At 27.0% G+C, this 16,303-nt stretch overlaps 2 protein-coding genes across 2 annotated transcripts in view; both read left to right on the top strand.

Moving 5' to 3' along the window:
• LOC113367050 (tyrosine-protein kinase hopscotch-like) overlaps positions 1 to 5,531 on the top strand; it is a gene marked incomplete in the record, with an annotated part of 58,407 nt that extends 52,876 nt beyond the window's left edge. The window contains 3 exon segments of the mRNA XM_026608681.1: positions 2,983 to 3,099; positions 5,092 to 5,304; positions 5,388 to 5,531. Coding sequence (XP_026464466.1) covers positions 2,983 to 3,099; positions 5,092 to 5,304; positions 5,388 to 5,516 — 459 coding nt within the window.
• Positions 5,532 to 5,598: 67 nt separating this feature from the next.
• On the top strand, positions 5,599 to 8,546 carry LOC113366245 (tyrosine-protein kinase hopscotch-like). Its single transcript, XM_026607821.1, has 9 exons — positions 5,599 to 5,727; positions 5,797 to 5,944; positions 6,010 to 6,108; positions 6,180 to 6,289; positions 6,369 to 6,503; positions 6,568 to 6,708; positions 6,791 to 7,131; positions 7,614 to 7,859; positions 8,283 to 8,546. Exons 2-9 carry the CDS (start codon positions 5,860 to 5,862, stop codon positions 8,443 to 8,445), a joined length of 1,320 nt encoding a protein of 439 aa, XP_026463606.1. The 5' UTR covers positions 5,599 to 5,727; positions 5,797 to 5,859; the 3' UTR covers positions 8,446 to 8,546.
• The last annotated feature ends 7,757 nt before the right edge of the window (positions 8,547 to 16,303 follow it).

Below are 16,303 nucleotides of genomic sequence, written 5' to 3'. Positions count from 1 at the left end.
GTTAGTCTTATTATCGTTTTAGCTTTGTATTTTACAGTAATTAATTTAATTAAGGTAATTTGTTTACTGCAATGTTGTCTAATGCTGTATCCGAAATATATGATATGATGTTTTAGATCAGGGTGCGTTCATTAATCACGTGAGGTTTATAGGGGGCTGGGAGGTTTCACAAAAAATCACGAAATATCACGTGGGGGAGGAGGGTTATAGTAAGATTTGGATAGTTTTCAACAAATCCAAACTTTCCAAAAAAAATTTTACAAATAAAAATACACGTGGTTTGGTGGGGGAGGGAAGGTAATTTTGAATATCACCACGTATCACCAAAGGGGAGGGCGGTCCAAAAATCCTTGAAAAATCGATCACGTGATTAATGGACGTCCCCTCATTTAACGCCAACATTAAGTTTTCAAAAATGTTACCAAAACGTGCAATAAAATTAGAAGCTGCAATGTGAATGCAAAGACTTATATTAAACTGTTCAACTCAACCTGTGCATAAATTATTAGATTTTTTTAAACAAATATGCATTGCGTCAATTTGACGGTATATATATATGATAGGTATATATACATTATTGTTTAAAATTAACAGTAAATGTTTTCAATAAACATTACAGAGACGATCAAGAAAATGTAACAATCCTCCCCCGAATATATTCGGTAAACTTTGTGAAGGACCTCACGTATCTACAGGTTCATGTAATGAATTTGAATGCGGCGACATTTCGTTAAATACTGAAGAAATATAAAGCATTATTTACAAACTAATCACTACAATATGCATGTGACTGAAGGCGATAGTATAGAACTGACTTCTCCATTAAAACTGTTGCTCTTAATACAGAAAGAGGCACCCAATTCAAAATATCAATGGACGTTAAATGGTCTTATTCTACTCCCAGAATTGGGTAACATTCAAAATGCAGAAATAATAGTTTTTTATTAACAGAGCCACGGTTAACGAAAGCGGAATATATATGCTGGTATTATACCGAATCACCAAACAAAAAACTGTCTTAAAAGTGGTTGCTGTCACAGTCCAGGCTAAAACTCCTTACATTGATACAAGGGTCTCTTATGATTTCAAGTTGAAATGTCACGGAGTTGTACTAGGTATTTAATTGTTACAATATTGTGCAAAGTCGATAACTATTTACAGTAATTACTATTTAATATTACATATTTCTCATCGAACAGTAAAATTATTATTTTCACTTTGCTGGTGATATATACCAAATTCTAATATTCTTTAGTACCTTGGATTTAGGATAATTTCAAAATATTTTTGTCAAGCGCAAATTTAAAATGTAAATATGAATTATAGTGTTCATGTATATCAAATGATTTTTTTTATCATTGTTCATCTTCTTGCATGTACCCATTACTCTATAAAAACGCATATCGAATCTTATAGTTTAGCGTCCCTCATTCTTCTAAATTAGAATAGAACTAGTGGTGTATGGCACCGTGCTTTAAGGCAAATTGCTGGAACTTCCCGTACCAAAAATTGAATTTTTAAAAAAGATGAATATGTTTTAAATTTTGAAAAAATAGATTTTTGAGAAATTTTAAATTTTTAGGAAAAAAATTACTTTTTTGGAAAAAAATGTTTTTTTTTTGGTTTGAAATATTTTGTAAATTTTGAACTTTTTTTCAAAGCAATCCAGTACGAAATATCGAAGCGCGTAAGCGCCGCATCGCCGTCTAATGAACAAACGATGTTACAAAATCCATAGAAATATGATACACATTATTAAAATATCTGATAATTTGATGTGCATATGTCTAATGATCATTTTTGACCTCAAAATGGCATTTTTTTCACTTTTTTTTACTAGATCTCCGAAACCGCTAGACCTGCCTTAATCAGTTCTTCATCTTATCAGTACAAATAAAATGTTTTTCGAATTATTAAAATAGGACGCTCCGTTCTCCTAAAAACTGAGTTACCGTTTTTGGCATTTTTTGCCCCGTATCTTCGAAACGGCTAGACCTGCATATGCCGAAAACTAATCACCACGTTTCCTTATGTTTTTTGAATAGTTGAAATCGGTTGAACCGTGTTCCCGAAATTGTCGACGAAAATTTGTATCCGCACACACACATACACATACACACACTTGGAAGTTAATAAGAGTTTGAAAATTTTGGTTCGTTTGATAAATTTTGTTAATAAGTTTTGATTGATCGAATCGAAAGGGAACAAGTTATTATGTTCATATTTTTTTTATTTTTTTGAGTAAAAATGTCTGATTTAAATGAATTGCGCACCAACGACAATAATAAACTATAAAATGAATTTCTCAGGGTGTACAGTAGTATGTACAAGATTTTTTATTGGTTTATATTGTACTTTTTATGTTTTATTTAATTAAGTTCAATAAATGATAATTTATTATTATCAAATTTCAGGCTATGTCTATAATGATTTATCTCTGAAATGGACAACCAATGGATCTTTATTCAAAGACTATGGATTGTACCTTTAGAGGCAGTTGACACTATATATATAAAAAAAGCAAGTTACGAACACGACGGTGAATGGTCTTGTGAAATAGCTCAAGAAGATTTAAATTTTACTTGGATTACTAGTTTATATTGGGTCAACGTGAAAAAGAAACCGAATTTTCTTACCTACGTTATGGAAGATGAATTAACTAAATATATTTTTGGATGGATGGGTTACGAAGAGGTTGTCTTGGCGGCTATAATATTTTTCACTGTAATTGTAGTTTTAGTTATTGTGGGCACACGGTTCAATAACACATGAGCCTATACCACAAGTAAAGAAACCAATAACACAAGTTTATGAGCCTATATCCACAAGTGAAACTGAATAAATATAGTGATCAAATTCTACAATATTGTTTTATTCTAATAATAAGATTATTTTTTATTTAATTTGTGTTATTATTTTTAATGAACCTTATATGTAATTTTTAACCAAAGTAATTTGATTTCTCTCAAAGGTTCTGCAAAGAATACTTGCGGCGGAAGAATGTGTTTCTACCGTGCTATGTGGAAAGCAGCACCAGGCAAAAAAATGGAAGTTGCGATGAAAGTTCTTAAATCTGAACATACTCAAGATAATCTTAAGGTGAATTTAATTTTAGCCATATTTAGAAGAAAGTTATATAATTTACCATAATTATTTTATGCTTATTTGAATAATTATATCTTCGAAATCTTGCTTATAAAACCATAGTTTATAGATAATGATGCATTAGTTAATTGCTTAGCCATAATATAAATATATATTTTCTAAAGAAAAACTATATGATCACTCACTATGACTTATTGTGACCAGTTCTTTGACTAATTAATTTTAACGCGAGTAAATGATGTGATATTTGGCTAAAACTAGTTACAATAACGCAAGTAATAAGATCTTATATCTTTGTAATAATATTTGTTTATATTTTAATTTCGATTTCACACAGTTAAACAAATTTTCTTTAGTATTTGCGTCTTTCTAATAGAGTAATTAATTTAACTAATTTAACTATTAGTAATTTGAGTACATCACTAAAAAACTGGAGAGCGAACGTTGGTGGTTTTAAACAATTTTAATATGTCTATTTTACATATATAATAATAATCAGAAGCAAATTGAATCAGTTTGCGTTACATAATATTCTATTAAAATGCGAATCGAAAAATTATATTTCCCAATAAGAAATATTATTTTTAGACTCTCTATTTCAAATTGTTTCGTTTGCAATAGTTATATTTTTAGGATCATTGCTAGTTAAAATGATATTTCCTTGAAATTTTACTCATCACTAAATGTGATTTAATCAATTTAATGTTTGTTTATTTGTATTGTTTTCATTAAACTTACAATGATAACACAGCTTATAAAGTTAACTTTGATTTCTCAAGAACCAGCAAAGTCAACAAGGATTTCGCAGAAAGTCTTTAGTAGCGGCTTCGATATTGTTCATTTCTTCCAATTTTGTTTTTTCAAATATTATTCAAAATCAGAAACATTTTAGAACAAGGAAAAAATTTTTATATATTTTTATATTATATAAGGAAACTAGGTGACCCGACAGACGTTGTCCTATACTTAAGTTTACATTCAAAAGTTTCAAATTTTTTTAATAACCTATACTAATATTTACCAATTAGTTAAAAATTATTATGTTTATGTTATTATGTATATAACTCCATCCATATGGAGCTTTGATGTACAACAGCTTTAAATAAAATGATAAGTATTTGCTTTTTTGAAAAACATTATAAAATATTTTGAAAAATATTTGAAAAAAAAAAATGAAATTACACCACTGAGAGGGATGTCATTTCCCCGAGAAATGGTAAAGAAGTCTAAATTATTTTTACTTTTGAACTTGAGAGTAAGATAAGCCTAATTTCAAAATTTCATACGAATTGGAGCACAGTAAAAAAGTTCAGACAAATTCGAAAAGAAAAGTACTGTTTTTAGGGTTTTCCCGGCAATTATTAGATTTTTTCCCGCCGTAAGAACCATTCTTGGACTCCAACGAACATTTTAAAAAAAGAATTGGCCAAATTGGTCCAGGCGTTGTTGAGTTATGCGCTTACCAACACATTTTGCGATTAATTTTTACATTATAGATAAGTTTTTGAGTGTTTTTCTTTGGAAAAATATATTTGTTTATTTATTTACATATTTAGAATAGTTATTATAAGTACAGTTGTTATTTATAATTTATCATATAACTTTACTGTGTTTCAAAAAATATGTATCTGCTATGTTTTTTTCTTTTAAATCGATAGATATCATAAGTGTCTTTTCCGCCAAAATTAAAATTAATCGCATTCCGTCTAGAATGGTCTAGAATTAACTTTATATAATGAGTTTGATGTATTTTTGCAGTTTGATTTCTTAATAGTACATTTTTTTCTAAAACACTATTCGAGATACGTATAAAAGTATAATGAAAAAAATGACCTAAATACCTATTTTTATTTTAAAAAAATTTCTTTCTCAAACATATATGATTTTGAATAATATTAAAAAAGACAAAACGTCTTTATTTATTTGGCTAAACGTGCAAATTATATATTCATAATTATTCTTCTTATTTATGTTTCTTCTTATTAGGAGTTTATTGAACTTTGTGGAAAATGGGCATTTGTCAAGAATTCTGCATTGGTGCGCCTTTACGGCGTAACATTATCCAGCCCAGTATCAATGGTTATGGAATATCTTAGTTCGGGCCCTCTGGATCAATATTTGCGAAAAAATGCTTCAAGGATACAAGAGGTTGATATGGTTGAAGCTGGTTCACAATTAGCCACAGCACTATGGAATTTGGTATAGGAAATGTTTCCTTAAATTCAAACAAATAACGAATTACATTAACGAATATATTTTTATTTATTTCAAATAATTTTCAGCATGAAAATGGTATAGTACACGGAAAGATCAGGTGCAGTAAACTTATGGTAGCAAGTTACGACAGCAAGAGCTTTGTTGTAAGGTTATCAGAACCAGGATTAAACATTACTTACACAGATGCAGAGTAAGTTTTATAGTTATTCTATTTTTTATGATAGATAGAAATGTTTACATGTTTGTTGTTACAGCATTCATTGGATTCCACCAGAGTTTCATAATAATTTTGAGTTTGTTAAAAAAAGTACTGTTGCTGATGTTTGGGCATTTGCAACTACACTTTGGGAAATCTTTTCATTGGGATCTGAAATTAGTGATTTAAGTTTTGGAGAGTGTAAACAAGTAAGTAACATCTGTAATAATTTTAAATGTAAATATTTTTAAAAACTATTTGATTTAAATTGTTTATAGTTTTATTTATCTGGGCGACGATTGCATAAACCGGATGCTTGTCCTGATGATGTATATCTGCTCATGAAGAACTGTTGGAAAATCGATCCTCATAGTAGAATACAATCGCAAGAAATTATGCGAGATATGAATCAAATTTTATATGGAGGTAGTTTTGAATGGAATTTTTATATTTTCCATAGGATTCTTATAAAACATGCTTTGTACTTACAGTTTTTAACTCTAGAAGAACACACTCTTATAGCACTGTATACCCCAAAGGTTTTCGTGATGTAAATGGCTCAAAACAAAGTATATTTTCAACTGCAACGGGTATAATAAACTCATAATCTAATCAAACATTTAATTGCTTTCTTTAATAAGAAGAAATAATTATATTTCAGATGACACATTTTTAATACGAGATGTTTTTTCTGCACATGATATGGAACGTGATAATAAATCACTTACATCAGATATCAGTGGAAGCAATGGATTTTCAATTTGGGACAAGGTTTTTTATTAAATTAATCTTATTTTGCTTTATTTATATTGCATTATGGATATTCACTTCAGATTCTTTTATATTATAGGATGATCATTTTGATAGTTCAACAATATCTTGCAATCTTACATCAAGCCCTTCACTAGATCTGATGGATGCAATGCAAATTATATTCGAACTCAGCTCAGATTGTAATTTAGTATTGCAGGGTCGCATTGGGCAGGTAATATAAAGTTTAATATTTACATAGTAACTTAAGAGTTTTTTTATCAACTTAATCTATTTAGGGTTTTTATGGAGAAGTGTATAGAGGAAACTTGGAAAAGGATAAAGATACTGAACCGCAGTTAGTTGCTGTGAAGAAATTGAAAACTAATGCTTTAAATTCATGTTTACAAGATTTTGAAAGAGAAATTTCAATAATGAAGGTACTATTATTGTTCTAATTTATATCTATTATTATTACATTATCTTTAAATAAATTTTATAAATCTTTGCAATTTTCTACAGACTTTAAAACATCCAAATATTGTTGAGATCCTATGTGTATTTGATGAACCTGAAATATCATTAGTAATGGAGTATGTTGCCAATGGTTCATTACAAAGTTATTTAAAAATACATCGTGATAAAATCAAACAACCACAGTTATTGAAGTATGCACTAGACATCGCTGAAGGAATGGAATATCTTGGAAAAAAGCACATAGTGCATCGAGATTTAGCTGCTCGAAATATATTGGTAGCTAATGAAAATTTAGTGAAAATATCAGATTTTGGATTAGCACAAGTTACTGGAGGCAAAGAAGATTACTATATTCTGAAAACAAATAGAGATCTCCCAATAAAATGGTATTTGTAAATTTTTAATATATTTTTTAAGTTAGTATTGGTTAAATTTTATTTAGTAGTATGGTAACTCCATAAAACTACATAACTTTTGTAAATAGGTGACTCAAAAATATATGTCAATAGATAAATCAAAGTTATTTATTTTGGTATGTTACCTGGGTTTGATAATCTATAAAATATACTTATTAATTTATGGTTGGAATAATTTAATTAATGTCTTTGGTTCTAGACTATTTATATTTTTTAGAAAATTCTTAATGAATAGTGATTGACAATTATCAAAATAAAATTTATTTTTCAATATTATAATTGAACAATTATAATTGTCTTTTTATAATATTTTATTAGTAATATATAGTTAATGTGATTATTAACCCATTACTCAATGTATTAAATGATATTTGAAATTTTAAAGAGGGACAGTTTATTAATTTGGTTTTTATTTTTAACCACTTATTTACATTTATTAATTGTTATTCTAGGTATGCTCCAGAAAGTTTGTGTGATGGTAAATTTTCATCCCGATCTGATGTGTGGTCCTATGGTATTACAATGTTCGAAATGTTTTCTTATGGGGAGGATCCGGTTCTGCCAAGTATGTCGACAGTTGCAGCTTTGTCATCATCTGGATTCAATAATTCAAATTCTCAACTTCTTGGAGAAGTTGACAGTGTTAATACTGAACCACCACAACACACCATGTTCAAAATTTTAAAAAGTGGAGAAAGGTTTGTTATTTTATTAAATTATTTGATATAAAAATATGCAAGCACTAATTCATCTGATTAGTTTTGCATTATGAGTCATAAAAATAATTCATAATTTGTTAATAAAAACTTTCTACATTTTTATGGATTATTTTACTTCATATTTATCAAGGGTCTGGAAGCTATCTCACAATTGATCATGTTACTAATACTTAACCTTTGAAAATAATATAATTCTAAATGAATATTTTACATTTTGAATTTATTTTTGGATAGATTTCGATATAGGTTTGACACTTGTATGAACTCAGTTTAATATATGACTACGAGATAATTTGTCCTAATTTATCAAAATTAACATCATGGCGTTTTTACATATATTTTTTAATTTGTCAAGTAACAATTTATTTGGCATTTATTCATTAATATTGTTAATGTTTTCAGACTGAAATGTCCCAAAAGGTGTTCTAATGAGATTTATTTAGAATTAATGCATTCTTGTTGGAAATTTTCACCTTCAGAGAGACGAACTTTTTCTGAATTAACTGTTGTTTCTAGTGAATTATTAAGAAGATCTAAAAATGAATTAGGAGACTTTTTAGGTTAATATACTAAACCTGGGATAGCCTTACAATATACTCAACTACACAATTAGAATTAAATTGGATTAAGTAGTAATATTCTCTAAATTTTATTAGTTTGATTTATATAATCAATATTATGAATTCTCCACATTAAATTTTTAACATTTTGTTTCATTTTGTTAAAAATTTATTTTCTGTTAATTAATTGTAAAATGTAAAAAGATCTGAATTTTAGTATATAATTTATTTTTTATCTGTGAAGATTTTTATACTTATTGTCTCTATTCATATATATTTTTATAATACAATTTTATTTTTGTATATATATATATATATATATATATATATTACGCATATGTAACAGTTAATTTTTTAAATGTATATTCCGAATATTCTGGATATAATCTTACCAAATTCAAAATTCTGAAATCTCATAATTTTATTAAGATTATGTGCAATTACGTACAAAGAGAAATATAATTTTATATGGATTTTATTTAATAATTGTTTATACATTCTGTGAATGTAATTGTAAATATAAATTATACAAATAAGTGGATAATTTTTTTAAATAACGTTTTTTACAAATAATGGATTTATCATTTTGTAAATATTTGAATGATTTTAATAGATATTTTATGATGTTAATTGACAAATTTATGTATGTATGTATATATATATATATATATATATATTTATATTTATATATTTGCATATATTTACATAAGTAGCCCACCGATATCTATGTATATATAATTACTTACAATCTGTATGCTGTATATAATATTATAGTAGTTAGTAAGTAAAATGGTTTTATAAAAAATTGTGTTTAGTTATATATTTGTGAAAATAAATTTGTATTTGCGATGATAGAGCAAAACGAAATTCTTATGCATATAGTCCCACTCAATTGGTGCCTTTTATATTATTTAGATATTTAACTTATGTTTTAAATAAGTATAATACATATTTTAAAGTAGTTTTAATAGATCATTAGGTCATGATGATATAATATAATGTTTATGATGGACTATGTGTTTTAATATTGTATATTAGAAAAATCATTCATATGTGTCACTTAGTTATCACTTTTAGTGTGTCGTACAGTGTATACTCATAGGATGAATGAAACCACAAAAAATGATAAAATTATGCTTGCAAGATAGCTAATCTAGTAAATCCGCAATGGTTTGATAAATGTAACCACACCATCCATTATCAATAAAAATCTAAATCCTCAAAACAAATATTGAAGAGTATATAAATATCAAATTTTGTGAGAGAATCATTTGATATTTGACGATTGACAAGGTAAGTGATAATTTTATTTATATTGCAATATTTTTTAAAGAAAATATTTTCTTAATGGTATACTGAATCATATCTAATATTTTCTTCAGTATATCATTAAAAATATTTAGCAATTATTTTACTCTTTCATTTTTTAATGAGTAAATGTTAAATATTAGATGCAGTATGGTCTGTGACTATATGTTTTAATAAACTTCTTATCGGAATCATAAAAATTATATTGGTGTTATTGAAATGTAGAGTAAAATGATTTAAAGAATCTATTCAACACTATATTAGTGCCATACATAATTTACCAATATATATAATATACAAAAAGTGTCAATAAAAATGTGGATTTTTTATAGATAATTTATATAATCAATAGAAATATTCACCATTTATGTTACTCCAATATTCATCATTTTTGCAATCTTCTCTTCAGAAGATTTATTTATACTAATGATAAAATTATAATTATATAAAAAAAAAAAAACTAATAATAACAATAACTATTATTATTTATTATCTGTATAGTTCTATTCATAGATAAGTAAACATTCTATTCTATTCTATCTATTTATTTAAATAACATCAGATCGTATTAAATTCGAAAAGTATTAATATTAATACTTTTCGAATTTAATACAATCTGTTCTTTAAATAAATAGAACTATACATATAATAAATAATAATAGTTATTGTTATTATTAGTTTTTCTTAAATTTTATTTTTTTAAATTTTTATTTTTTTAAATTTTGTTTACTCAGTTTGCCAACATATAAATAATATACAAACACACATACATAATGAAGTTAACAGTCAAATTAAACAAAACTTCAAATTAACTGAAAGTTGTAAAAAATAATAAAAATAACTATAATAATATAAAAATATTTGATACCGCTGCATAAATAATCGACATTCAATTTTTAATAAATAATAATTAATAATGAATAATAATAATGAATAATTCGTTTACCAGATGCCATTTTAATATTATGTGCAAATGTGTGTAAAATGATGAATAGACGCCATGATACATACACATACTCGTATATAAACTTTATGTATTATGTATCAAACCAAATTAAGGTTATGTTTTGTGTTTTCAAATGCTGCTGTTTATAAAAATTATAAATAATGTTAATGTGCAATTTGAAATTTATTAGTGATGTTGGATTTTCGATAACCAACAAAAAATGGAACAATCTAGAACCGCAGAGTGGTATGTTACATGCTTTATTACGATACTTAGTTATTCTAATTGTCAAAACCGGTTTAGTAGAGGTTATATGTGTTATGTATATATTTTCAAGACTTTCTTTCAATTTATATTTATTTAAAGTTAGCATATAAAAATAAATCATATCATGCGACGCATTTTCAATTTACCTTTATTTGCAAAATTATTGTTTGGTAACGAATTTTCCATTGCCGTTTACAAAATTGTTTACAAAAAACGTTTGTAATAACATTTGCGCCATTATTATGTAAATATAATGTATGAACTAGTCTTGAATATGTGTATGTTTTATGTTAATATTATACGTAACAAAGACATGATTCATTATTGTACTATGAAAATCGTTGCAAAATAATATATCGTTGTATTAGTACGTATATGTTGACTTTAAAAATCATAAGTGAGTTATTCCCCATCACGCCCGCACATAAACAAAATATTCTGCATCGTATCAGATCTTTATTAATTTCAATAACTGTGTTAAAAATAGTTTTAAGTTACAGTTAAATTTATTTATATTTGGTTAAGAGTATCTAATCAAATACCGGCAATTTTAAATACAAAGTGTCTAATAATAGGATAGGATTCATAAAGTATTGTAAGTTTATGACTCATATTTTTAATTACATTTTCATGAATAATAGATTATAGAAATATCTTGAGCCTATTGTTTTAGGTACGTTTTTACATTGATACCATACTCTATTTTTAATGTATTTTAGTGTAATTAATTGGCATTTCAGTATCTGAAACTTTTATTAACTTTTTAAATATAATATTTGGTATTAATAATATTTGGCCGCAGTTGAAGGAGCGAACTTAATCTTTGCAATGGTAGCTTCATTTGCATGCAAACCATTTTCAAAATTGTATGTTTAAATTGTGAAAATATTTCTATTATCAATTATTAACAAAGTCGCGAAATATATAACATATATTCTTTTTAATCGTTATATATATATTACCAAACTACACTAACAATGAGATCAAATATTCCTACTTATTATTTATCATTTCAATTTTTAATTGAATTGTGGCAATATAAATTTCACAAGGATAAGAAATTTCTAAATGTTACAGTTTTATGTAAAATATTATGTTATTTACAGTAAATTTATGAATAAGATGGCATCGTGCCCAATCGTGCCTTAAGGCAATTTGCTGGAACTTCCCGTACCGTAACGAAATGATCGAGTAGTATTAAATGTTTTCAAATAGATAATTATAAATAAATACTGTAACATTGTCTAATATTTATAAGAATTATATAATCTGAATTGCAAAGTTAAAAAATATTTATTTGAAGTATATAAGTGAGCTTTAGAACTTTAGCCAGAATTAAAATTAAAATCTGAATTATTTTAGATATACAAAAAAAAATAATTTCAAAATATTTTTTTTTCCAAAAGCATTTGTTTCGTCAACACAAGCAAATTTTTCAAATCGGATGCTTAGTTTTTTTCACATTTAGCACCTTATCTCCGTAACGATGTGACTAGTTTTTGCCTTTGCCAAAAACTTGTCAGTACATCTACCTATCAATAGAAATCGAATGCTTTTTGAACCATTCAAATTAGTTGATCCGTGTGCCCGAAAACGTGGACGATAAATCCATATATGTGTATCCATACATACACACACATCAATTTTTTCTAAGGTATGCCAAAATGTTCAGAAAACTCTTGAACGTGAAGATATGCAAAAATTTTCATTTTCGATTTTTCGCCCATTACTATAACTTACCCCACGGGAATTTAAAAATATTGAGAATAAATATAGAATAACAAAAGAACCTCTTAATATGTTTTTTCTTGATCTGGAACCAAATAGAAATAACAAAAATTTATAATATTTACAAATTATTCAATTGCATAATACGCGTCGAACCTCCAAGAAAGTCTAACAACATAATACAATGCACTAGCTGTCAACTCTTTAATCACACCAAAAAATACTGCAATAGAAATATGTTTGTCCTATAATTCCGGTTTAAAATGATGTTGATATTTTTTTTCAAAAGATGATGGTCAATAATATAGTAGTACTATATTATTGCATTATTTTTAAACTTATTGTGGAAGAAGGAAAATCTCACTACTAAATATTTCTCAAAAATATGTTAAATAGCTAATTTAATGTTTTTTCGGTCTCTTGAGTCATTCTAGATCGTTTGGAACCAAATTGGAAAAAGCATGTTTCAAATTTTGACTTTTCGTCAACGTTTTCTAAACCGATTTTAAACATTTGAAGTCTCTCTATGGAACTCGATAAGAATCGTAAGGATTCGCGTTGACTATTTTTGCTCGGCCATCGGCCAAACTTTTTCTTAATAATTTGCAGGAATATTTCAATTTTTCATCCAAGGTTAGCAAAAATTTTGAAACAATTTTGAAAAATTAAAAAACGTTCGAAAGTCAGCAGTTAGCCTTTTCTTTGTTCATTTCATTTCTTCGTTAATTTTTTTGTTTTATGATGACAAAGTTCTTGAATTTTACGAACATCCTAAAATATTTTGAGCCTACAAAAAAGGTTTAATTATAAGAATTAATTAAAGTTTGTAATAATGTGTTGGAACAAAATTTCAAACTTCTATCGTGCCATTTTTAAAAGTTGCTATATATTAATTCATATTGAATATTAACTTCCCGTAGGGTAAGTTATAGTAATCGCAAAAAATCGAAAATGGAATTTTTTATATATCTTTAGGTTTAAAGGTTTCTAAATATTTTGGCATACCTTAAAACATGGATGTATGTGTGTGTGCGGATACAAATTTTCGTCAAAAAACATTCGATTTGCATTGATAAGGAGACGTGCTGATTAGTTTTTAGCGAAAGAAGGTCTAGCCGTTCCGAAGATACAGGGCAAAAAGTGCCAAAACGGAAACTCAGTTTTTAAGAGAACGGATTTTACTTGTATTGACAAGATAAAAAACTAAGTAAATTTTTGGGAAGGCAGGTCTAGCGATTATGGACTCTCAATAAAAATAAGTTTAAAAAATGCCTTTTGGCGGTCCAAAAGGATCATAAGACATATGCGAATCAAATTATTAGATATTTTGTAGAGATTTTCATAATATGTACATATTTTGTGTAAATTTTTATTGGGTTCCGTACCAAGATTTTAATTTTGATGTTTATTTATATAGTTTAAACAAATGTTTGTATGGAATAACCGGTTTGGATAATTTAAAAAACATTCGATTCGTATTGTTAAGGAGACGTACTGATTAGTTTTTGGCGAAGGCAGGTCTACACGTTCCGAATATACGGGGCAAAAAGTGCCAAAAACGGTAACTCAGTTTTTAAGCGCGTTTAAGGCGTCCGATTTTAATAATTCAAAAAACATTTTACTTGTATTGACAAGATGAAGAACTGATTAAATTTTTGGGAAGGCAGGTCTAGCGGTTATGGACTTTCAATAAAAATAAGTCAAAAATATGTCATTTGGCGGTCAAACATGTTTATGGACTTATACACATCAAATTATCAAATATTTCATAGAGAATGACATAATTACACATTTGTGTATTTTTTTCTGGGTTCCGTACGAAGATTTTAATTACGGTACGGGAAGTTCCAGCAATTTGCCTTAAGGCACGATGTCATGCACCCCACTAGTTCATATTATATTTACCCATTTCGGGAAATTTATGCAACTTGCTTTAGGAAAAATGCCCCTAACTCAAAAATTCTCCCAATCGTGATAATTGGATACGATAATTATCGAAAGCGATTGGTTAAATCGACAATTTATATCCAGGCAAATAGTTAATAATAATATATTTTAATATGTGTAATAAATGGAGTTTCGAACATATATATTTGCCTGGAATTAGCCACTCTATATATGTGTGTGGTTTAATTAAAAACGTTTGATATTGCACGTTGTTTTATGGCGTCAAATCACGCATGAAAATGCTTTGTCTACGTCACGTAATGCGGTGACGTCTTTTATATAAATCCATAAATAACCGAAACGATGATTTTTCTAGTTGTTATGAAATCTCTGTTATATTTTTCAATGAAATATCTACTCGACGATTATTTTTATTATACGTTTCCTATACACCCAAGTTGTGCTTTTGAAATAAAAGAAAATATATAAATAAGGTATCTAATAGTCGGGTGACTTTATTTGCTTGTTGGCTGTAAAACGATTTCCATTGTAACTTTTATTATTTGGCGAAATTGTTTAAATTTGTATGTACTAATGTGTAGAAAAATGATTTATAATGATTTTTTTTCTCAAAAATGAATAATCAAAAAAGTCTCTGTTATCTGCTTTAAGAGCAAATGTATTGTGATTTTTTAAGTCGCAATATAATATATAAATAATTATATAGCATTGAAAAAGTCACGTCGCCGATTTTATTGCTTAAGAAATTAAGCGTAAATCTAGTATTATGCCATTAAATACTTACCATATTAAACCAATCTTCGATTTTTTATCTGTTTAGATGTTTAACTACTGTTAATCACAAAAATTGCTTGACCAATAGTTGCCAAATATTAATAAATGCTATTTTCAATTGATATTCTTGAATATATTAAATTTTTTAAATCTAATAATTTTTAAAGTGTTAATGTTGCGCAAAAGCAGCTCGGCTGATCTCTATAATTGTTTGAAAGTATGATAATCATATCTAAACGGACCAAAATTGATGGAAATTTTAAAAAGAAACTATGCACGGTCTTTGTGACGCAATTTACTATTGTAATTGGTATCTTTTAAAAATTTTAAGTCATCTTTGAGTTTCAAAATTGGAATTTGAAAATAGTTGGACAATTAATTATATCTGTTTGTAAGACGAAATAATTTATTACAACGATTATCATATAAAATCGGTGAATTCTAACGATAATTTGAGTCTGTGCATTTTTAAAAAAGGGATAATTAACTGATTCCCAAATAATCCTTCAAACAATTGTTAATTTTTTAAAATTGAATCTAGATTTTTGAACTTTCTGTAAGGTAAGTTATAGCAATCGCAAAAAAATCGAAAATGAAATTTTTATATATTTTTACGTTTCAAAGGTTTTTGAACATTTTGGCATACTTAGAAAAAATAAATGTAGGTGTGTGTGTGGATACAAATTTTCGTCGACGATTTTGGGAACACCGATCAACCGATTTGAATAATTCAAAAAACATTCGATTCGTATTGATAAGGAGACGTGCTAGTTTTTGCCAAAGGCAGGTCTAGCCGTTCCGAAGATACGGGGCAAAAAGTGCCAAAAATGTTAACTCAGTTTTTAAAAGAACGAAGCGTCCGATTTTAATAATTTAACAACATTTTACTTGTATTGACAAGATGAAGAACTGATTAAATCTTTGGGAAGGCA

Source organism: Ctenocephalides felis, unplaced genomic scaffold (assembly GCF_003426905.1).
Source record: "Ctenocephalides felis isolate EL2017-DRISC unplaced genomic scaffold, ASM342690v1 CF-g0.4_SCAFFOLD_01170, whole genome shotgun sequence".
In the NCBI taxonomy this organism is placed as follows: domain Eukaryota; kingdom Metazoa; phylum Arthropoda; class Insecta; order Siphonaptera; family Pulicidae; genus Ctenocephalides; species Ctenocephalides felis.
Note: the sequence above shows the minus strand (reverse complement) of the source record. Positions and strands in the feature narration are given on the sequence as shown.

Excerpts from the sequence above, each read along its gene's own strand:
- LOC113366245 (XM_026607821.1), top strand. The coding sequence starts at position 5,860 with ATGAAGAACTGTTGGAAAATCGATCCTCATAGTAGAATACAATCGCAA. Across the intron at positions 6,504-6,567 it reads TGCAGGGTCGCATTGGGCAG|GGTTTTTATGGAGAAGTGTA; the intron begins GTAATATAAAGT and ends TAATCTATTTAG. Across the intron at positions 7,132-7,613 it reads AGAGATCTCCCAATAAAATG|GTATGCTCCAGAAAGTTTGT; the intron begins GTATTTGTAAAT and ends TTGTTATTCTAG.